At 42.6% G+C, this 24,084-nt stretch overlaps 1 protein-coding gene across 7 annotated transcripts; it reads left to right on the forward strand.

The window, feature by feature from the left end:
- The first annotated feature begins 116 nt into the window (after positions 1-116).
- cpne1 (copine I) lies at positions 117-23,795 on the forward strand. Of its 7 annotated transcripts, XM_084349553.1 has the most exons (17): positions 134-248; positions 788-864; positions 15,581-15,709; positions 15,817-15,996; positions 16,768-16,842; positions 16,939-17,010; positions 17,300-17,383; positions 17,696-17,785; positions 17,880-17,978; positions 18,063-18,149; positions 18,672-18,731; positions 18,938-19,071; positions 19,267-19,321; positions 19,412-19,466; positions 19,728-19,861; positions 19,954-20,190; positions 20,364-23,795. In XM_084349553.1, the coding sequence occupies exons 3-17, from the start codon at positions 15,581-15,583 to the stop codon at positions 20,478-20,480; spliced, it is 1,608 nt and encodes a 535-aa protein (XP_084205679.1). In that variant the 5' UTR covers positions 134-248; positions 788-864; the 3' UTR covers positions 20,481-23,795. The 7 variants fall into 7 exon arrangements, with proteins under 7 accessions (XP_084205676.1, XP_084205674.1, XP_084205675.1 ...); XM_084349550.1 differs by lacking the exon at positions 788-864 and having other exon boundaries at positions 117-248; XM_084349551.1 differs by lacking the exons at positions 134-248; positions 788-864 and adding an exon at positions 13,419-13,676.
- The last annotated feature ends 289 nt before the right edge of the window (positions 23,796-24,084 follow it).

Below are 24,084 nucleotides of genomic sequence, written 5' to 3' on the forward strand. Positions count from 1 at the left end.
TTTGAGCAGTGTAAGTTTTGTCAGGGGAAATCAAAAAACTTCTACCATCAAGTTTCATTGACCCTGTTCAGCCGGGAGGGGGCGGTGTCGCTCTGACGTCAGGAAGCCGCAGTCTCGCGTCATCACGTCCGGTATCGCGGTGTTTTCGCCGACATTTCGTGCCGTGGCAACCTGCAGAGAGAAGAGCAGAGAAGGAAAGAGCTTCGTTCATGAGTTAAACCTCAGTGTGTTTGTTGACAAATTTCTCGGTAAGAATCCAGCAGCGGCAGCCCACTCAGTGACGCACTCACACGGGAGCAGAGGGCGAGAGGAGCCGCTAAAAGTGTGCATCCTGCTCGCTTCTCCGCTCCAACACACACGCACAAAGGTTCACAATCAACTAGCAGTAGGTGGCTAACGAAGCGTTAGCTTCTCAGGTTTTTAAGCTAAGCTAAACTAGCTACATTCAGCATTTCTGCTAGGAACTAACTAGTTATTGAGGACTGTTAGAGTCTCATATAAGAGGCTGCATGTCAGATATTTGATCATTATAATAACTGATTGTGTAAAACGTTCGTGCAGGTTTGTTTAAAATGGTGTCTTGTACCTAAGTTAGCTGCTAGCTACCTTCAGCTAGCTAACCGATACATTATTAATGTCTTCTTGTATGTCTTTTTTTAAAATTACGGATCAGCAGTAGTTTCTTGAATGAACCGATGAGGCTGGAGGTGTGTGAGTTTGATCTCTGAACTGTTTTGTCCAAAACGTTAAATGAGTTTTTGTCGATTTCTCTGCGGTTGTTCCATAGTGGAGACCACAAGCCACGCCCACTGGTTGTGACGCACACGTCCACCACGACTTGGTCAAAACTGTTGATACCTGCAGGTAGAGTGACAGGTGGAGCCTGGGTTTACCTCGCAACGAACAGATGACTGACTAGAGCCCTTCTCAGATATGTATTCAAATACTTATGCCAAACTGAGGTCACAGGACTGTAAATAGGCAGTTGTGTGCAAAGAATATTAATATCGGCTGCTATATCATCAGACTACAGAAATCTTGCATTGGTTAAGATATAATGACCTAAAACATCTGTAGATCTGTAAATAAATAGTGATACGAACTTCATATATTTTAGGTAGAACATTCTGAAACTTATGTTGATGGTTGTTGTGGTTTTATGATTTATATTTCAACTTCTATGGTCTCAGCACAACTGTAAGGAGAAAAATCCTTTTAAAAAAGGTAAGATTAGCAAACTCAGTGTTTCTTTGTTTATTAAGCTTATTTTTTATTGATTGCTTTTATTTATAGTAAGCGCATCATCACAGTGTCAGCATCCCCATTTCTCTAAATTGCTCTTTTTACGACAGTTTTGACATGTTTGATGTAAAGATCTCATATCAACCACCAATTGAAAAGTGTAAAGGCAGCGTGTGCACCAAGGTGGCACCAGACTAATTTGAACTACCCTGAATTTTTCTCTAGTGACAAAGAAAAAAAAGAGATAATATTAGGATTTCTTTCTTTTTTTGTAAATTTGCTGCTAACTCACTTCTTAAGATTTTGCTGGCTTTGCCAGCTTTAGATTTAGATGGCACAGGCACATCCAGGCGGGTAAACCTGTAGCTACGCAGCTGCATAGTAACAGGGAATTATTCAACAATTTGACTGGCATATGAGATTATCTCAGCAATTTTGTAATATGATGCATGTCTGAAAGGGGCTATAGTTAAGTCAGTGAATAATACCTCAATGGTGAATTCTTGGGGAAAAAAGGAGAGTCATCACCTTAGTAAATTGTCCTGTATGGCAGTAATTTGTTTTATTGTGTGCAGGTCAGTGAAGTTCTGTACAGCCACTCCTGAAATAGAAGATTGGATAAGGTCTTGAATACACTGCACAAGTAAAGGTTTAATGAAATGCGACAAAAGGCTGTCATGCCAAATTCTGTCTCATTGTCCCGCCTGTCGAGATTTGAGCTTCAAGATGGCTGATTCATGGAGATTCCCCGCATCCTTGCTTCAAAAATGGATACTATCTTTGTGTTATTTAGTCCCTGGGTGCCGTTCTTCCCTTCTCGTTAAATTCCTTCATGTTTGCTGTGTTTAAGGTTGATGAAAAAATGTGGACTGTTGAGTATTCCAGCTTTAAACTGAGAAATTAAGGCAGTTTTTTGCATTTAATTCTGATTTTGCTGTGTTGAAAATTTCTGATTTTCTCAATGTTTGAAGGACATTTTTTTCTGTCTTCTATCAGTCCCGTAATGTTCCTTGGTTACATGTGAGTGCAAACTGCTGCTTTAGTTGAACCTCTTTACCTCTCTGACACTATTAGCTGTTACCGTTCTCTCTTCTGCTGTGTTTTATCTTCTTGCTGTTGTTGTTTTGCAGAGATTGTTAGTAAGTTGACACTAACAAGAGGGCCGGATGTACCACTGTTGGATCCATCTGTGCTGTGGTTGAGAACTGAAATAATTGATGATGTTGATGATATCCAGCATCATTTTGAAAACTGTGGTGAGCTGCAGGCTGCAGTGTCATACCCAGACCAGGATTTTTCAACTAGCACATTTTATGAGCTGCAGAGTGACTTCAATGTCAGAGTTTTGCGTGTTGCCTGTTGAAAAACATGATGTATAGTCTGACAGTCCTGGATCAGGGTTAGGTAGAGCATCTAACCTGAGGATGTGTCTGAGATATTTATGGAAGCAGCGATCTTTGCTCCACCTGCTGTTGCTCAGTTGGACATGTTTTTATCAGTGCTAGCTAACATGTTGCTCTGCCTCTTGCTTCTATTTGCTTTCTCTTCTAATCAGCTGCTGTCTTTTGTGCTGCGCTGTTAATCAGTTGCTGATGTTGCTCTGGTTCATGTAATGCTAATGTTGCTCTTGTTGATATAATGCTAATGTTTCTCTGGTTGATATAATGCTAATGTTGCTCTGGTTGGCATGATGCTCATGTTGCTCTGGTTAACATGTACCCTGACATTGCTCTTGTTAAAATGTTGATTACATTGCTTTTATTGCTCTGGTTGATTGGTTGGTTAATGCTGTTGCCCCTGTTAACGTGATGCTAATGTTTTGTTGACAATGTTTTGCAGATTTGCTGGTTGACATGTTGCTTGTGTTGTGGTGTTCTACAACCAGTTGCTAAAGTGCCTCCTGCTGATTTGGTGCTGTTTGATTCGGGAAGCAGATCTTGTTCACCTCTCTGTTGTTGCTGACTTCCTGGTTGCTGGATAGGTCCTGGGTTGTTGCTTGATGTTTGCAGGGTGCTGCTGGCTGGTTGCCAGGTGGTTGCTGACTGGTTGTACCTCAGCATGTCCTATCTTTAGTTTACTTCAGTTTTATAATTGCTACTTGCTCTTCACGAACTTGAGTTTGATAGTTGGTGTATGCTGCCAGCTTTAGTCATGATGGGTTTTGGTTTTGGACAGGTGTGTCTTTCCGCTGTCAGGTAACAAACCTGCTGCAGTCTAACTCTGAGATTTGTTTTCCTGCTGCAAGCTTCACTTTTGTAGTTTTTTTCCTGTGTTTTGTTGAGGTTAAATACAATCTTTTATTAGTAAGACTGAAATACATTTTACATCACACAATGATTTGTTGATATTTCACACTTTGTTGAATCTGAATGAGAGCCAGTACCGACACAAATAAAGGACAAGCTGTCGACTCCTGAAAACACTCACATTGGTCACTGGAAGCCAACATCTGTTTTGTGCAAGGTTTATCCATCAAGATGTTTTGAACAGGAATGTTGTTTTTTGACCTTTTCACCAGGTTTCAGTGTCCTGCACCAATCCTCTTTCTGTCAAACTGTGAAACTATACTCAAAACTTAGTTGCATTGGTGAGTTGCAAGTTGCATGAGATTTATGAAGGTTTACTGTTGCACGAAATATTTCGGACTCAGCTGAAAGTACAAGCAATATCTTCGTACTGCATGGTAGACAACATTAAAAGTTAATTTGTAGAAACACATTGCACACAACTTCTTAGTTACATACAGGTGCTAATACACAGAGGACCTCCATTGAGATTTGAGATCTTTAGCAATCTTAAACCGAAGGGGGTTATATGACATGTAATCAGAGATTTCATTGTCTGCTACAGATGACTAAACTTGCCAGTTTCACCTTTGAATATGGGTTTTCAGATACCAGCACTTTGTTCAAAGCATACTGTGTAATTACAAAACATAGCATAACCAACCATGAGGTAAAGTCTGCATAGACTTAAAAACACTTGTTGGACAATATAGAAACTGTGTTAGTTGTCAGTCAGATCAGTCAGACTTCACTGGGAGGAGTTATAGAATGTGACCTGGCCCGGGTGCATGCTTGCTTGAGAAAAAATGATAAAATTTGTACTGCTAACTCACAGAAAATTGGCTTGACTCAGCAATGAATGCTGCCTCACATGGCAGATGTGGCAGTCTGTTTTGCACTGTGAAACACATTTTCCCTGTTTAAAAACATATCAGTTGGGAGAATGTGTTCAGATGTGTGTATGTGTGTGTGTGATTTGTCTCTTGACATCAGTGCCAATCCTTTATTCCTGGCAATTCATTTCTTTTGCAACAAAAATAATGAACAGTGGAGCAATGTTGCCCTAATGCTTAAGATTGCTTCTGTTGTCTAACATAAAGTCTGATGTGATCTGATCTGGAAAAAAGTTAATCAAACTTACTAAAAGCTGTAGTAGGCTTGAGACTGATTCAGTTTAGCTTTTTTGCCAGTTTCCTGCAAATGTTTCACCCCCATCCCCAAAACCCCTCCCCGACACCACTGGTTTCCAAATGTCAGGACCCCAAAATGGGTGTGCAAAGTTTATAAATAGGTCTTTGGGTTATTTTTGAACAAAATGAAATGTAAGCAGTGTTGGTTAAGCCTTTACCGGCCTGCAAAGTCAGATCTAAGTTTCCTGAGGAAACATCTGGAAACCACTGGTCGCCCTCTTACTGCTCTTTATCTGACAGTAGTGTTGCTTTCTCCCCAGGTTGTAGGGCTGTTGTTTAGCAGTCAGTATGGCGGTAGTCATCAGGCTGCAGGGTCTGCCCATAGTGGCCGGCACCATGGACATCAGACACTTCTTCTCTGGCCTCACCATCCCTGACGGTGGAGTGCACATCGTGGGGGGTGAGCATGGCGAGGCCTTCATCGTCTTTGCCACTGACGAGGATGCTCGGCTTGGGATGATGCGTACAGGTGGGTCCATTAAGGGCTCCAAAGTGTCGCTGTTGCTAAGCAGCAAGACAGAAATGCAGAATATGATTGAACTGAGCCGCCGCAGGTTTGAGGCTGGGGCAGGTGCTGTGGAAACAGCTGCATCTACAGCAGGAAACGCAAACCGACAAGTGGCTGCCCCCATACCCACAGTTCAGCCAGGGGCAGGTGGGAGAAGCGGTAGCCATGGAAACCAGGGTTTTAGTAACACCCCAGCCTCAGTAACGGCAGCAAGCTCATCTCAAGAGCCACCAAACATCAAGGCAGTGGCCAGTGTGGTGCCCAGTTTCCCCAACAGCTACAGCTCCGCCCCCACAATCACCACAGCTCTGGCATCACTCAATGCGGGCCCCCCACCCATCCCTCCACTTCCAAGCATGCCTTCCATGCCACCCATGCCAACACTGCCCACCATTCCAGTTCCTCCCCCTGTGTCCTCCCTTCCCCCTGTCCCTACTGTCTCCCCACTATCCCAAGGACCTCCAGTGCCTCCTATGTCCCACCTCCCCCATATGTCCTCACTGCCTCCTTTCAACCCATCCCTACCTCCCCCTGCAGGACTGGGCTCCGGCCTCCCTCTTGGAACCCCCAACCCCATGCTGTTCAACCCTCTTTCTCCCCTGGCCTCTCTTGGCCTCCAGGCTCATATGAAGGCTGCTGCTGCAGCCAGTGGGGCAGGAGGAATGAATCCCGATGAGCTGTTTGTCCTTCTGCAGAACCTCCCATTCTCCTGCTCAGAGGTGGATGTCAGGAGTTTTTTCCGGGGTTTGGGGGTAGATGGGGTTCGCCTGCTGAGGGATGGACAGGGCCGGCCAACTGGCAGGGCTATGGTGAAGTTTTTCTCGCCCCAGGACAGCTTCGAAGCTGTGAAGAGGGGAGGTGGCATGATGGGCCAAAGGTTCATTGAGATCACTCCGGGCTCTGAGCGCCAATGGATCAGCCTCAATGACGGCACACCAGGAAATGCTCCACATAATAGCATCAAATCAAATAATGAGTCACAGGACCAACTGCACCGTCGGGGTAATGTTGGGGCAGGAGGCAGGGATCAGCGAGGAAGGTCAAGATCTCCCCACCGCCAGGAATTCTGTGTGTACCTGAAGGGCCTTCCCTACGAGGCAGACAAGAAACAGATAAAGGATTTCTTTAACAATTTGGCCATCATAGAGGATAGTGTCTACATTGCCTATGGGCCCAATGGGCGAGCCACAGGAGAGGGCTTCCTTGAATTCAAAACAGAACAGGACTACAAGACTGCTCTGGGTGCTCACATGCAGTACATGGGCACCCGCTTCATCCAGGTTCACCCAATCAGCCGGAAGGGCATGCTCGAAAAAATTGACACCATCCGCAAACGTGAAGCATCACAGGGTGATGGCAAGAACCAGGATGGCTTGAAAGCTCCAAGGAACTGTGCCCACATCACCAACATCCCTTACAATGTCTCCAAGAAGGATGTCCGTGCCTTCCTCGAGGGTGTGGGGCTTTACGAGGACACCCTGAAGGTTCTGACAGATAGTCATGGCAATGGCTTAGGCCAAGCTATCTTCCAGCTGCGGACTGAGGAAGACGCCCGCAAAGCTGAGAGACTGCACCGTCAAAAACTCAATGGCCGCGATGCTTTTGTCCACCTGGTGACCTTTGACCAGATGAAGGAAATTGAAAGGAACCCACCTCCCCAGAATAAGAGAGGCCAACGCAACCAGAACCAGCTGAACCAAAATCAAAACCAACACCAGAACCAACATCAACAAGCCCAGCCCAGTCCCCAGCAACCCCAGATAAACCCATTTGCTGGCATTAGTGGCGAGGAATTTAACTTTCTCAGAAACACCATGGGGAACCTCAACAGTGCCCCCTTTGTGAGTCCATTCTCAGCCCCAGGGAATGGGCTGGCAGGCCCTCCTCCTCTACCTCCTCTGGCAGCAGGGTTGGGGGATGTGAATCTGGGCGTGGCTCCTCCACTTGTTGCTGGTCTCCCTGGAGCTCCGATCCTGGAGCCACCAGGCTTTCGGCCCGGTGCTGCAGGAGGAGCCCCTTTCAGCCAGGATGGATTGAGAGGGTTGACCCCCTTTGACAATGCCAACACTAAAGGAGGTAGAGGAGGACAGAATCGAGGGGGAGGGGCTAACAACAACCAAGGGCGTCCAGGGGGCGGGGCTACTGGTGGACAGCAGGTGTTCAGTCCCGGACCTGATGGTCTCCGTAACCAGCCAGCCCCTGGTGGATCTAACAATCCTAACGGTCAACGTGGTGCTGCTGGTCCAACAATTGTAAAGCTTCAGAACATGCCATTCACTGTAACTGTGGATGAGATTATGGACTTCTTTTACGGTTACCAGGTGCTGCCAGGCTCAGTCTGCCTGCAGTTCAGTGAGAAAGGCCTTCCAACTGGCGAGGCAATGGTGGCTTTTCAGAACCATGAGGAAGCCACTGCCGCTGTAATGGACCTGAATGACCGACCTATTGGAGCACGCAAGGTCAAAATAAGCCTAGGTTAAAGCCTCACCTAAAACAGACTGACTGCAGATTAAAAAAAATCTTAAAAACTACCTTAATCCACCATCCAGGCAAAACAAAGCCAGCATAAACCATACCTGATTCCTGACTCAACTGTTAGCAGCTCAGTTTAGACATCGCCCACTGAAGCCCCTCCCCCTGTGTAGATAATGTCAGGTAAGCCCCACCCCCCCAGTCTGTCCAGTAGGGAGACTTTGATCCAGACATTGCTCTTTTCTGCAGCTCCTCCACTGAGTCTGAGCACAAATTGATGATGATGTTGTTGTTGGCGGGATTGTGGTCCTTTCTTACCCTGTTTTCAGTGCAGCTTATTGTCAAGTCATGTCCAGCGTTGACACACTGAACATATTTACCTGTTTTGTTGCTATGGTAACATGATGATTATAATGTGGCTGACAAACACTGTTGCTGTATGTGCTTACCTATGCTGTGCTGCTGGGGTTTAAAGTGTACATGCTCTGTTGCTGTGGTGAAATAATGACGAAAAGCTATGTTGCCATGATCAAGTGTTTATGCTCCGTTACTATGATGACATTACTTGCCATGGTAAAATCTGTACATGCTCTGTTGCTGTGGTAAGGTCTTCACACTCTCTTTTGCTATAGTAAAATTATAAAAAGCTATGTTGCCATGATCAAATGTTTATGCTCTCTTTCCACTGTAAAAGCTCTCTTGCTATGCTAAATGTTGACACAATTCTGTGTTGCAACAAAACGCAGTTGCTTTGTAGAGGATGCGGGATGGGCAGGATGCTTACTGTGTTTTGTTTTGTAAATAATGACTTTGGCCCGCTGAATCTTTTTCTCTGTCACATTTTTCTGATGTTGCTGTGTTTGAACAATGCCACCCCCAACACCCCCTCCCTTTCGGCAGCACATGCTCAATTGGTGTTTGGACTGTAGAGCGATGAGATGAAGTCTGTAGAGTTTTTTAGTTTGATAACTTTTTTGTTGTATGTATGTTTGATAGTGTTTTGGATGTTTTCACCTTAAAGCTCATTTTTATTTCTATTGTCAGTGTGAAAAAAAACCTTGTATGATCGTATAACCATACATGATGTGGAGTCTCCTTTGCTTTGGCTAATAAAAGGACATTCCTGATGCACACCTGCTCACCTGTAATCAGCTCTCTCTCACTGTCTGCTCTTCACTGCCTAATGATGCAAACTTTATGATGAATTGGTTCATTTGGTTAAGTGAGTCACTTGTTTGTAATGTTGTAAAACCTGAATGCAAGATGGGGTTTTCTTTGGAATACAGATCGTCAATGCCATACAAGATACCTAAATTTGAATTTTGACCCAGTAAATGGCTCCAGGTTGTGCCCTGAGTAATCATTGCTTTTGCATTCTGTGACTCCGCCACAGAATCGATATAAATTAATTCAAGTTGAAATTACCACCTCTGCTACCAAATGGGCACAATGTTAAACTTTTCTCTGTATTTTCCACTGAAACAGTGGCTGAAGTCTGTTCTGTAGAACCACAAATGTAGATTATTTTTTTCTTGCATTTCCGTGATGTTTTTAAGCGAACTACTGGTAATAGATTTCCGTTATATTCAGACAGTGAATCCTGTCATATTTAATTAACATTACCAACTCAGTTGATCAGTTTCACTTGTTTTGTCTCCTAGCACCTTAACACTGATGCTAACAGCAGGGCTAGTGCACAGGCTACCAAAGTAGCTAATGGCTGACAGGCCAGTATGGAGTCAAATCTTGCAAATTGTCATTGGATACATTTGGCATTATTCACTGTTTCATGTCATAAACAGCCAGAAAAAGTGCTGATGCTTGTCAATTCTCAGCATGCTGAAAGTGGAATTGGATGGAAACATGCGAAAAGTATTGTGACGTAACTTAAGAGTAGTGCAAGCGAAGGTACAAGTAGTTCACCTGGACTTTGAGGGGACTCCAAAGTGATCAATCTAGTTTTATTTAAGTGAGTAGTACGTGACTAATGAGGCTCATGTTAGTTTTTTTACATCAGTTATCCAGAGGAAATTATTTAATGATCAGGTTTATGTAAACATGGTTCAATAGTTGGCAGGATGAAACACAAGTGTCTTGATCTCGGCATAACTGCTTTCTGTCCTTCATGTTTTATCCAAGTAGGATTATTAATAAAGAGTCTTTCCATGAAGAGGAAAGACTCTTCAGGAAGTGGTTAACCTCCCAACAGGTACTCTGATAACAGTATTCAACTGGTTGTGCATGCAGTTCTGAAGTGTGTGTGAAAGAAACAGGCCTGAATAAAGTGAAGTCAAACACTGTCTAGTTAAATGGTTGTTGGTAAAAAGATGATTGTGTCTGTGTTGTGGACCTGGTGTGTGGTGAAAAGGAAAAAAATATACTGGAATAAAAGAAAAATCCAGATGGCAGACGTCTGAACAGTGAGTCTGTATGGGTGGTTGAGTGTGGGACAGAGGTAAAATTATCGCTGAATGACTGAAGCTGAGCTGTCAATCACCCGCTGAGATTCCCCCTACGACTGATCTATAGGGACTTGCAGGTGAGTGTTAAAAAACATGAAAAATGACAGATACTGTATCAACAGTAGCCTGGAAATACGTAGTTGTAACCTGTACACCATCATCATTAATCACAATTATAGATTCACCTTGAATGACCATAGAGGATGGCTAGAAGATAGGAGTAATAAAAAGGGGGCGTTGGCTGCCTGTAAATGATAATTGGTGCATGGTACACTGTAGATGGTACAGGGTTGTTGTTAGATGGTTTATCGTGCAGATGTTAGTATTTGGGTGCTATGTAGGAGCCAATTAATGGTAGTGTGAAGATGCTGGTATTTAAATGGTAGTATTTAGATGGTAGATAGTGGTATTTTGTTGTAGATGGTGGCCTGACTCCAGTAGCCTGTAGAGGGTAGGTAGTGGCCCGAAGATGGTTGCCTCTGTATGGCAAATAGTGTCATGTAGATAGTAGCTTTTTGGTGCAAAATGGTGGCCAATACATGGTAGACTGTAGCCTGTGAATGGTGGTATGTAGAAGATGGCCTGCCTATGGTAGTGTTTGATGCTATATGGTGGCCTCTAGATGGTGACGTTAAGATGCTGACTTGTAGATAGTGTCCTACAGAGGTAGATAGACGAATGTAGATGGTAGCATTTAGGTGCCATGCCATGACTAATAGATGGTAGATGGTGGCCTGTAAGTGGCAGTATATAGATAGGTGGTGGTCTGAAGACAGTAGCCTGTAAAGGGTAGATAGTTGCCTTTAAATAGTAACAATTAGGTGCAAAGTGGTGGCCAATAGATGGCAGAATGTATCCTGGCAGCTAGTAAATGGTAGAAAGTGGCCTTTAGATGTTGGCTCTCAGATGAAAGATGGTGGCCCCTTGGAATTCATCCCATCATAACTTTAGTGCAGGTACTGACGTGCAGTAGCTCAATCCAGACCTGTAGTTCGGGTAATAAACTAAGTTCCTGTTTCTGACTGCGGTGTCTACTTCCAACTAAACTGTTGCAATTTGAGGAATTTGATTGTTTAATAAGTGAAGTGATATATATTATTGTTTAATTTGTCATGTTATATGATTAACGTAATAATAATGAATATAGTGAGTCAAGTTTAGAGACGGCTTGAGCTGGTAAAGGTGGACGCACATGGATGTGAGCAGTTTTCACAGGGAAGTGGCCCATTAGAATGAGGATGAGGATGATATGATGACGTCAAAGACGGTTGAGGCAGGAGGAGGGTGTGAGTGTGTGTCTTGAGTGTGGATGTGTTATACAGGGTTTAACTCAGCACCATGGTTCTGTATAGTATACCCCTTTCCTCCTCAGGACTCTATTTGTCTGCCTTTGGTCTTTCTGTTCTGTTTCTCTTCTATGATGTGCCGCGTTGCTGCTTTTTCTGACTCCACTGTGGTTCTGCTCCAAAGGATGAGTAAAATGACCCTGCATTGTTCTCTGTGAGGATGCTGGCTCGAGCTGTGTTCAGGTTTTTCTGTTCCTGCTCTGCTCTTACTGATCTCACCTATACCTTTGATTATTTTCTGTTTTTTTTCTCTCTCTCTCTGATCATCCCATACAGCCTAAGGACTTTGGTACAGCTCATCTTCTGACTCATCAGACACCTTGAATGCTTTTTTGCTTCAGCAAGAGTACTTCCGGCTTCAGTGTGTGCCTTTCAAAATAAAAGCGCAGAAATGCACTCTTCAGCAAGTCATGAATGGATTGTGGAGGTTCATTGTTGTCATTGAAAACTATTTTGAGCAAAGAAATCTTAATTTAAGGTCAACTTACTAACACTTTTAGTAGATTTCAGCTACATTTTCTAAGAGATGCTGTTATTAATTATATCCATGACCATATATCACTACCTGTTATTACTTTGAGCAAATGGCATCTGCTGAGAAAAACCTTAAGAGGTGGTTGTAAACTTCAGCAATTTGAAGATTTTGTTTGGTCATGGTAATGTGATATTTAAACATGATACATTTGAAATTAAATAAATATAAAGTAACATTAAATTATTTTTTTTTAATTAAAAGCTGCACTTAAGACCAGAGTCACCCAGTGAAAACAGTTTCTAAATTGAACATTGTGCAATTAATCTGTATTTATTAATGCACAACCTGAAGTACAAACACTGGTCTGCACTTTATCATTTAATTACAGTGCTTTGTAAAGCTGCTTTGATTTGTTTACTATATGAATTATTTGTCAGAATACTTGTAGATCAATACAAATATGTCAAAATGTCCAACAGTGTGTTTGCTTGGCCAAAAGATTGAAAATATGTCATCTAAGATTATGGTTGCAATTAGCTGTAGCTCAGGAGGAAGAGCGGGTTGTCCGGTAATTGTAAGGTCACTGTTTTGATTTCCCTGGCTGCATGTCGATGAGCCTGATGAGCAGGTCAGCACCTTGCATGGCAGCCTCTTCCATCAGTGTATGAATATGTGTGTGAATGGGTGAATGTGACACGTGTTGTAAAGCACTTTGAGCGGTCAGTAGACTTGAAAAGCACTATTTAAATGCAATAATTACCATTAATGCGCTCACCCTTTTATCTGTTACACAAATCATGTTATTGCACTTTATATCCAAGAAACATACAGACTGGAGAGAGCAAACTGTAATGAGATCATATGAAAACCTTTCTAATCCTTTCTAATCCTTTCTAACTTTGGCCTTTTTCTTTTCTTACTTGTGCTATGCTCTTTGGACACTGGCTTCGTTGAAGCAAAGTGGGCATTTATGTCAAAATGATTATGAACCTATCCTGCTTTCAAGGTGAACTGAGAAAAAACAAAAATAAAGCTGTTTTTTTATTCTTACTGTGTTACTGGAGTTTTGACCTGTTCTTGGCTTTATGGTGAAGGCACTTTGCAACTTAATCCTGAGGAGAATGTAATAAATTGATGCCACATTGACTGCAGAGTTTGTGTTTAAAATGTAAGTAGTTGATATTGTGCGTATTAAGTTGATTAATTACGGCCCATCCTGCTGTAAGGAACAGATACGAAAGGATTTGTTGTGATGCTGCTTTTACTCTGAAGGAGCTGGGCCGGAAGTGTGATCTATTGTTGCTGGTACGTTCTTAAAAGCTGGAAACGTCATCCAGTCGCCTGGAGCCCCGAGGGCGTGACTGACAGTCGTCTTGTCCAATTAGGACGCGGTTGTGTAGCTTCCTGTCCAATCAGAGTGCATCCTGTTTATGAGCCGCTCCCTGTTAGCTGCAACTGCTGAACGGGGACAAACGGCTTCATTCTCGCTCAGTTACAGTTTCGTTATTAACTCCAACAGATTTTAATTTTGGTAAAAAGTCAACAGAGTGGTCGGATAACGGTTCGGGCACTCTGTCTAGTGTTTACTCTCACTGAAAAGCTGTCGTTTCCTGTTCCGGACTGTGAGTACTTTGCCTCCGCCTTGGTGTTTGCTCTTGTGGTCTGTGGAAGATAAAAATATAACTGATCTGATAAGGTGATTTACAAAAGTTTATGTTGACACAATGCTGTGTGAGTGTGTGGGAGAATGAATGAGAGAGAACTGGTGTGTGTTTGTACTGTGCTGGTTTAACTGGTTTACTGGTATTACAGCCTTGTGTTGCCTTCAGGTGCTGCTCGCTCAGTTCATTCATTTTGAGGAGAAAACAGCCTCAGGTACATCAGCTGTCACCTGAAAGCTTTAACAGTTAATGATAATGAAACAGTAGGCAGGCAGGTGTACTTGTATGATCCCAGCAGGGTTTTGGGAAGAGAACTGGAAGTTTGGGTTGAGTCATTAAAACTGTGTGTTCAGGTGAGTTACTTAGTGGTTGCTGCTCCTTTACATTGCTGAGCTATGGATCATTTGACCCACTTTACATACAGGTGGGTAGTTAAGCAATGCATTGTATTTTATTTGCTCATTGTAGATTGTAGAATTTTAAAATGTCTGCAGAAAGTAAATATAAACTATAGCTACTATATAAATGAGGTGGGGTTGAAAGTCAGGATGAGGAGTAAAATATAAGGCAGTTGCAGACAGTTCAAGTACTCACTGAAGTAGAATTACCCTTGGATTATAAGTAAAGTAAACTAAAAGTATCCCAAATCACACTTTAAAAGTTAAATTCCCATTTATCCTGCTTAGTGAAGTCTGTCTTTGTAGTTTTACTGGAACGAAACCCTCCAAGTTTCCAAAAATATCTCATCTCACTATCTTTCATAACTTCCGGCTGTGACGTATTTCGGTCACAAAATTGTTTTTCATTTCGACAGAAGAACACAACTAACCACAACTCATAATGAGAGTGTTTTCACCACAACATGGCACAGAGAGAGCCCAGCCTCAGTTTGTAACTGCTGATGAAGGAGATTCTTTCGCTGGAGATCAGTCAGTTTATTTAGTGTCTGTTTGAGGACTGCCGGCCTCTTTTGCATGTGGAAAAGATAAATGTGTACTGTCATACCGTGTTATCTCAACAGCCTCACCATAATATGAAGGACATTTAATTTAAAGTGAGACAGGTTGATCATAGGACCAGTCAGCATCATCCATTACAAGAGGTTTATGACTTTATTTCTGTCGTGCATCAGTAAAGTAACTATAAGAGTTGTTTTATTGCAGACTGAAGGTCGGAGCATTATAAAGAAACTGTTTGGATTCATTGTTGAGCTGCAGATGTGGCACCAGATGTTTACATTGTTTTTGTTTCACGGTCCAAAATCCAAAGATATTAAATGTCATTTTCACAGAAGACAAAGATCAGCAGCAAAGACTCACAGCTGGGAATCTGGACTGCTGCAGTTTAATAATTATGTAATTTTTGCTCTACAAATGAAACAAACGATGAGTCAGTTATCAGAACGGTTGCTTAATGATCTCATAATCCACTAATGGACTTACAGTTTCAGCTGTAATCGTCTTTAACTCTCCGGAGTCCCTCAGGAGCTTAAAGTGGTCGTAGACGAGGGCTCGTATTTGTTGTAGTTCTTGTTCTCGCTGTTGAAGGTACCGAATATAAGGCTTTACTTGAACGTCCTTTATTTAGCATTTATTATCAGTATTTCCAATAAATGAATAACACTGTCATGTAGTTGTAAGCGGATATAAGTGTTTATTAACCTCATTAATGAGTAAAGAAAAGGCCCACATAATTATTCCTGTTCGAGGTTGAAACACAAAATCTGTGGCTACAATTGACCCAAAACAAATTTTATATTTCACATTTTTGTCATATTGTGTTTCTGTTGAAGTTCCTGTTGTCTGACTTTTATATCTCTGCTTTCTGTCAAACTGAAGCTCTTGAACAGTTTTCTGACCAGCTGACGTGTTTGACCCGACTGTGCGATCTGCTTTCATACTGAAGTCTTGAATCCTGATCTCTCTGTGTCCCCCCTCAGATGGCGGACTGTGTCTCTAAGGTGGAGCTGAGCGTCTCCTGCTCTGACCTGCTGGATAAAGATGTCGGCTCAAAGTCTGATCCTCTGTGCGTGTTGCTGCAGAAAACAGGAGGAGACAAGTGGGCCGAGGTAACACGGCACTCACTCTACATTATACATGGGTCTTTATTCTATTTTATTTTGAATTTTATGTAAGATAAATTCAACACTCTCTTCCCTCTGTCTGTCTCTGTCAGCTGGGTCGTACTGAGCGTTTGAACAACACCTCCAGCCCGTCCTTCAGTCAGCGTCTCAGAGTCGACTATCACTTTGAGACGGTTCAGAATCTGAAGCTCGGGATCTACGACATCGACAACTCCAGCGCTGACCTCGGTGATGATGACTACCTGGGAGGGGTGGAGCTAACCCTGGGACAGGTACACAACAGACCAACTTATAAACCAGACTCAAAAAAATGTGTGTTTTTTCCTTTGAGTCTGGTTCTGATGGGTCCTCTCATATTCAATTTCCAGTGAGCTGGACACATCTAAATCCGACAAACATCTGTCTTAACTTGAAAAATGACTAAAATGATATTTTAATAATCGTTATTATCGCTTAGCTAATTTGAGCTCATCTATATGTGGAAGATTTTTTTTTCTGTTTCTTGTGCATGATGTCCAGTGGAGTGTGAGCGCCCTCTGGAGGTCATATATAGTCGTGACCGTCTGCTCTCGTCTCATTGGCTGTTTTTAAAAGTCAACAGTGTGAATGAGACGGGTTGGAGGAGGTTGTTTGTATCACAGTAACTGAAGGAAACTGAGTCAGTCTGATGCTGCAGGTTGGAGGCAGACAGCAACTGAGGAGAGTAAAACATCTCCATCATAAATAGTAATGATGGTTCATCATGTCACAGCTTTTACATGAATTCATAACCAACATGTTTAACAGTGATTATAAATAATAATTGTTGAAGTATTGTTTAATGAAGTTTCTCAGGTCCACAAATTTGTTTCGATGTCACACCACCCTCTGCTGGACAAACTCTGTAATCACAACACAGTCTCTGAATTAAAAGGACTGTGTTTAGTTTTCTCTTTTATTCAAGGTTCTTTACAGTCGATAATGTCACTGCAGAGCTGATACAGTATCAGAATGTGTTGTCATGGATTCAGCTGAAGATGAAACCTCCTCTTTGTGTGTTTCAGATCGTTTCCAGTAAAACTATATCCAGACCGCTGCAGCTGAAGAAAGGCAAACCTGCAGGGAAAGGAACCATCACGGTATGTACAGAGTTAAGCTTAATGTCATGTTCTGTTGTGTCCATTATTGTGACTATCAGGTCAAGACTCTGAGTGTGTGTGTGTTTGTGTGTGTAGATCACGGCAGAGGAGATCAAGGACAACAGAGCCATCGTGTTGGAGCTGGAGGCGAAAAACCTCGACAAGAAGGTACCTCTTTATTTTTTATTGTCTCCTGTTTTGTTCAACTTTAACCGAGTGGATTTGCTCGTTAGGCCAATAAAAACACTCATTTAGTGTATTGGAAATTGCAGAAATCATTATTACAAGGTGTGTCAATCGTTATTATGGTTCGTACAAAATTACACCAGCAGACAGTTAGCTGTAATGTTGCTCTCAGGGACAGTTTGTGATCACTCAGATCAATATTTATTTATTACCAAGTTTTCTTAATAAAGTCTGAGATGAGATGGCAACACGTTTTATTTTCTCTGTTCAGGATACCTTTGGGAAGTCTGATCCGTTCCTGGAGTTTTTCAAGAAAGGAGACGATGGAAAGTGGCAGCTGGTGCACAGAACAGAGGTGCGTGCAAACACACATACACACACATACACACATTAGCTATACAGTGGATACAGTTATACGCTCCAATTAAAGAAATAATTAAGATTTAAAAGGAGGGAAAAACATTTCTACTTTCAATTTCTAAAACTATAATTGATCTACTTGAAGAACACACACAGTATGGTGCTGTGGTGAAGATGATGGTGGATGTTATATTCAATCGATCAAACTTTATTTATATAACACCTTTTAAACAAATCAAAATGAAATCCAGGTGCTTTACAAGTGATTGAAAAAGAAAAAAACATGGTATATTGTGTGTTTGTGTAGGTGGTGAAGAACAACCTGAGTCCCACCTGGAGGAAGTTTACTGTTCCTCTACAGACGTTCTGCAGCAGCGACCTCGACAAACCGCTGAAGGTTCCACCAATCAGAATCCACCTCTATTCAAAACCATCAGTCACAATCCACCTTCAGTCATATCAACCATCACATAAATCTCTTCCCTCTGCAGGTGGATTGCTCTGATCATGACAGTGATGGATCTCATGATCTTATCGGTTCTTTCACCACTAAAGTCTCTGATATGCAGAAAGCGGCACACGGTTCCCCGGTGAGTTCACTGATGATAAAACATTTAACGTCTTCCTATCGGCTGGTCAGAGTTGATTCAACTGTGTGATGTTTTGTCCCCCAGGTGGCGTTTGACTGCATCCACCCTGAGAAACAGAAGAAGAAGAAGAGCTACAAGAACTCTGGAGTCGTCTCTGTGAAGAGCTGCAAGGTAGAGACTACATTACCCAGAGTTCCCTGCTGGAAGTTGCCCTTCCGATGGACCTCATGGGACTTTATTTCACATCAGACATCATTCGTGTGATTCATTCAAGTCAGAAAGGATCGAAAAATTATTTCTTTCTCTTCATTCACCACCATACATGGTTTTATCCAAGATAAGGTCCCATGAGGTGAACTGGAAGGGCTGTGGCATCGGTTCTCTATAGAGCTAAAAAGAAGAACTGAGAACATTCCTACTTAGATCAATCTTTACCATCTGGAGCCTGAACTGAAGTGTTGTTCCTCTAAGTAGCTTTGTAACCTGCAGACACTGCTCAGGGTAGAAATGCACCCCTGTGCCATGTACTAGATTTATAATTGTCAGTTGATGGAGTGGAGTCATAACACAGGTTCGATAAAAGGAGTCACTGGGTCAGATAACATGGAAGCTGTTGTAATTGGTTTTGTCCACATTGATGCAGGAGTGATTCTCTGACTCACACCGTGTCCTTGTGTTTCTGTGTGTTTGCAGATGGTGGCTCAGTACAGCTTCCTGGACTTTGTGATGGGAGGCTGCCAGATCAACTTCACCGTATGTCAACAACAATCAACACATTTTAAATTATGATTTAGGCCACCGATCTGCAGACCCCTCATTTATTAATCATGACTGATGTATTAAAAACACAATGTATGAACTGCTTGATTAAATTAACATGGAAACAATGTATCTCAATAATGAATGAATGTTTGTAGGTGTGGATTCATGAATGAATGAATGTTGTATGAACACTGTAGGTCGGGATCGACTTCACCGGCTCTAATGGTGATCCTCGCTCGCCCAACTCTCTCCACTACATGAGTCCAGACGGGTTGAACCAGTACCTGTCTGCTCTGTGGTCTGTGGGCCAGGTGATCCAGGACTACGACACGTAAGTACACACTCACACACAGCCTACACCTAAAAAACTACACCTTCAAAGTATTCATCAAGTCCTCAAACATACAGGCCGGACCTCAGGATATACAATGCCACAGCGTAATTCCTGAACCTACATCCTAATCCCTAAATCTCACAGATTTCTATTTATATTTATGTGACTGTTACTTTCTGTTTCCTCTTTCAGTGATAAACTCTTCCCAGCTTTTGGATTTGGAGCCAAACTGCCTCCAGACTATCAGGTCAGCTCTCTAACCAGCCAATCACAACGCAGCTTTCTTCAGCCTGTAGATTGTCAGTTTTATTTAATGGTTGTGTTGTTGATCTTACAGGCTGCACACCATGAGTTTGCCCTCAACTTCAACCCCACCAATCCCTACTGCCAAGGTACACACACACACACACACACACACACACACACACACACACACACACACACACACACACTCAGTAAGGCCAGGCTCACACTACAGAAGTTTTAAAATCCTAACTGATTGTGAAATCGGGTTGGATCTCTATTTTATAATGTATCATATATAACGTATTTTGTAAAACTAATGCAGCTGAAAAAGTATCTAGTAAAATAACCATACTAGCAGCAATTTAAAGTTTTTCTTCGTTGACCTTCTTCCCTTCTGTCTCTCTCAGGTATTGAGGGGATCGTTGAAGCCTACAGGATGGTTTTGCCTCAGCTGAGACTCTCTGGACCCACAAACTTCTCTCCCCTCATCACTCATGTGGCTTCCATCGCTGCGACCGCTGCGCAGAGCAACACTGCCTCTGTGAGGACACACACACACGACCACACATTAAAAACTCACCAAAAACTCACACCGACACTCACACTGAAATCTATATCTGTGTCTCTCTGTAGCAATACTACGTCCTCCTCATCCTCACTGACGGCGAGATCACCGACTTCGATCAGACCCGGGACGCCATTGTTCGGGCGTCGCGGCTGCCGCTGTCGATCATCATCGTGGGGGTGGGGCCGGCGGACTTTAAGGCCATGGAGCTGCTGGATGGAGACGATGGTGTGCTGAGGTCGACAGTGGGGGAGGCGGTCGCCAGAGATATTGTCCAGTTCGTCCCGTTCAGGCAGTTCAAAGACGTAAGGCTGCGTGTCTTTGTATGTGTATGTGTGCTTGTTATAGCGAACATTACCATTTGGTTGTGTTACACAATAGGAAATATCAACACACATCTTGGACACAATGCAACACCAGACAGGCACTTACATGTCTCTCTCTCTCTCTCTCTATCTCTCTCTCTCTCTCTCTCCAGGCTCCCTCAGCGTCTCTGGCTCAGTCTGTCCTCGCTGAGGTTCCCAACCAGGTGGTGTCTTACTTCAAGATGAGAGGCCTTGAACCACCTAAACCAAAGGCTGCGCCCAAAGCCTAAACTCCACCCCGACACGCCCCAACTGTGCACTCCTCAGACCTGACCATGATGCTGAAGGCCAACCCTCATCTCATTCCAGGATCGGACCACGCCCCTCTGCTGTGGCCACACCCACACAATCGACCACTCTTCAGGGACCAACCTGATGTGTTGCACTAAATCTCAGCCAATCATAACGCAGCACTGCGCTGTCAGCCAATCAGGAGGCCATGAGCAACCATTCCCAGTTTTTTTCGAATCAGTTTTATAATTACTTAGTATAGATGATTGATTATTGATTCCTTCTGCTGCTTCCACACTAACTATGCATATCACATGTGTTTAACATTCACAGAGCCCCACACACACACAAAGGATGTGTCCGCCATTTTTGGCTCCACATTCTGATTGTTGCCATAGTAACAAGATCTCCTGAGAGTCAAATCTGTATTGACTTTGGTTAGAGAGAAGTTTGGGGGTTTCCCATTCACTTCAAGCAGCATCTTGTGGTCATTAGAGTGTGTGTGTGGCTCTGATTAGCTGAATTGATCAGGTATTGATACTTTGCACTTTGCTTTTGCTCTAAATGCTGGAAAATTATATTATAGCATTATATATTCTATATCGTAGCTTTACTACTATAGCCTTTCTAACAAACTCCACTATAGCCTTACTGTAGACTTTAGCGTAGCCTCAGCACGCTTCAGCTGCTTCAGCCTGAATGTTTCAAGACTGTTCTGTCACGACTCTCAGTGGTTTGTTGATCTCGTCATCTTGGCTCCCAGTGCCAGACTCATTTATTCCATGAAGCTGTGTTTAGTCTGTGTTTCCTGAAATGGAAGTGATCCCTGTTTGACCCTTAAAACACTAAACCTGGTCACCTGCTACATCCCCTACATGATGTCTGTATTATACACAGGTCATGCTGCGAATCGAGTCGTCATCAGTTAATCTTTGCAGACTCCTTTGCCGCCATGTGCGTGTATAACTCGGACTTCAGACAGTAGAGGCACCAGTTATTCGCTCTACAGGGGAAAAACAACAACTAAACAATAACTGACAAGATTTAGATAAATAAAGAGCAATAATAGAAGAATCATGAAGTTGAGTGAAGTCTGTGGAGGACAGCTTGTCTCTAAAAGTAAAGATGATGTCCCAGAATAAAGTGCCTTTCGGAATAAACCCTCTGACAGATTCTGAGTCTTCAGAATTGAATATTTGCTGGGAGCCAACATGGCTGCCTCAGTCATGATGATGTGATGCTGCGTTCAGGTCATGTGGGAGTTGTGGGAGTTACCATAAATACTTTTAGCATCTTAAATCGGACTGTCTTCCAGTTGTAGGTTGATCACATGCTGGACAAAGGTCCTGTGCTAGTGGGGTAAACACCAACTCACTTGCTAGCTACATAACTGAGCTAGCAGTAGCTACATTCATAAACAGAATACAGTTAGCAGCAGGTAGCTTCTCCTGTGATGTTGTGAGTTAAACAGGTGACTGATTCTTACATACTGCACCTTTAACTGTCTCTCTTTAGCAGTCAATATCTAAATAAAGCAGAAATGCAAAAAACAATCTTAAAAGGAACATGGCCGCTGTCTCCAGTTCTCCAGGAAGACGTAACCACGGTAGCCCTTCATCCCACATGACCTCACCGGGGCGTCCCACATGGCTGAGCAGCATCACACTGAGAGTCTGACTCGAGTCTGCTCTGTTTAAATACCAAAGACTATTTCCTAATTAACCTCCCATTGGGGATACTACAATGACCTGAACACACACACACAATGTGTCAAAATGTGTCAAAGTGTGTCAAGACTCATGTTTACTGAAGCAACGCCACATTTAATGTTCTCAAAAATGTTTATTAAAGAGCTTCTGCCAACACGTCATCTGCAGCCACTTTACTCACAACTGCTAAGAGTTGATTTGAAATCACATTAAACCTCTTTAAATCTCCACTTTTGCTGTTGATGTGAGAGAGGTGACAGAAAAGAGAGGACGTTTTTAAAAAAACAACATTATTTTGAAGTTATATTTTTGGCTTTTTCTGTGGGTCCATTTTATTTACGTGACATCTTTGTATTGCATTTTATTTGTAGCGCTGACATTTGACATTCTTCATGTTTGGGAACAGTTTGTGTAGCAGAAATAATCGCCTACTAGTCTTTGTAGCTTAGAACGGCAACCATAAAGCGTTTTGAATTGGGAAAAAGTGTTACAGAAATACTGTGCTGCTACATGTAATGGTGTTAATCAGCAAATGGAGCTAAAACTGCAGAAAGTGTTAATTTATGTAGCTGTTTTCTAGAGAGACCGACCGAAGTTCAGGAGAATAACAACTTTGTCTATGTAATGAAGCGTTCTGACCCCCTCAACAAGGTTATGTCTACTTGTGAACAATTCATCATATCAACATATCTGCTGCATCAATAAGTTGTGACCATTTCTACCAAAGAACAGACTGTTTCTTTGTTTATTTAAATACACTTTAGAGACATTGGGAGGTAAAATTATCCAGTAATTCTCAAGAAAAAGCAAAGATGATAGAAAATACATTGCCCTCTGCGTGAGTGTGGGAATCACTGGATTTCTTCACAGGTCTCTGCGATTAACTCCTTCAACTTCTCCACAAAAATAACCTACAAACAATTTTCTTGAGTTAGTTCAGTGAAATTTCAGTGAAAATTCTGCATAGACATTCATTTTGACCATAGAAATGTAGTCCTTGAAAGCTCCGGAAAAAAATGATTTAACGGACCACGAGGTCAGATTACTTTGTGTTTGTCGTTTTAATTTTAACTTCCCTCGATGCCAACCTGCAAAACATTCTCAAGCTTGAAGTCCCTGTCAATCTGCCACGATGAGTTGTTGCCAAAAATGTGTTTTATGTTCAAGTTGAAGGGAACTCTGTTTTCACGCGTGGTCTAAAATGTTGGTTTAGCCTCTGCTGTTGTTGAAATGTGAAATGTGCTGTATTGCCGCTGTAGCTCTGGCTGTGTAGTCACATGATGCTGTGATGTCATCAGGTACGGCAGCTTTTTGAAAAAGGGAAAAAAGACACAAAAAAAACAAAAAAAAACTTTCCTGTCTTATATCTTGATAAAGAACTACATCTCCCATAATGCTTTGTTCCACATTGCCGCTCACCTTCTCACTGTGATCAAACGGTGGGTTTGCTGGTTTATTCACAGCGTCATGTGACCAAAAGCTTAACTGCTCACTAATTCAACTTATCCCAGTATATCAACTAACCCAGTATAACCAGTAACATCACATCTGTATGAACGCTGCCTGTTACAACACAATAATAAAACAACTTTGGGAAAGAGAAAACGTTTTATTGACTGTCTTTCAGTAGTGTGTGTGTGTGTGTGTGTGTGTGTGTGTGTGTGTGTTTTAAGGAGGAAACTAGTTGAGCAACTCTATTTGCTTTCTCAAACATTAGAGAGGACCTGCCCTAACAGACACACACACCTCCATGTACAGCTACACACACATATACAGGTGCCTCCCATCACCCTGTTAAACAGACGACACACACGCAGCAGTTAGTTTCTAGTTGCTGAAGGGAGAAGGGAGAAGAGAGCAGAGAGACACGATGTAGACCAGGTAGACAGGTGAA

Source organism: Pagrus pagrus (assembly GCF_965226575.1).
Source record: "Pagrus pagrus genome assembly, chromosome: 3".
In the NCBI taxonomy this organism is placed as follows: Eukaryota; Metazoa; Chordata; class Actinopteri; order Spariformes; family Sparidae; genus Pagrus; species Pagrus pagrus.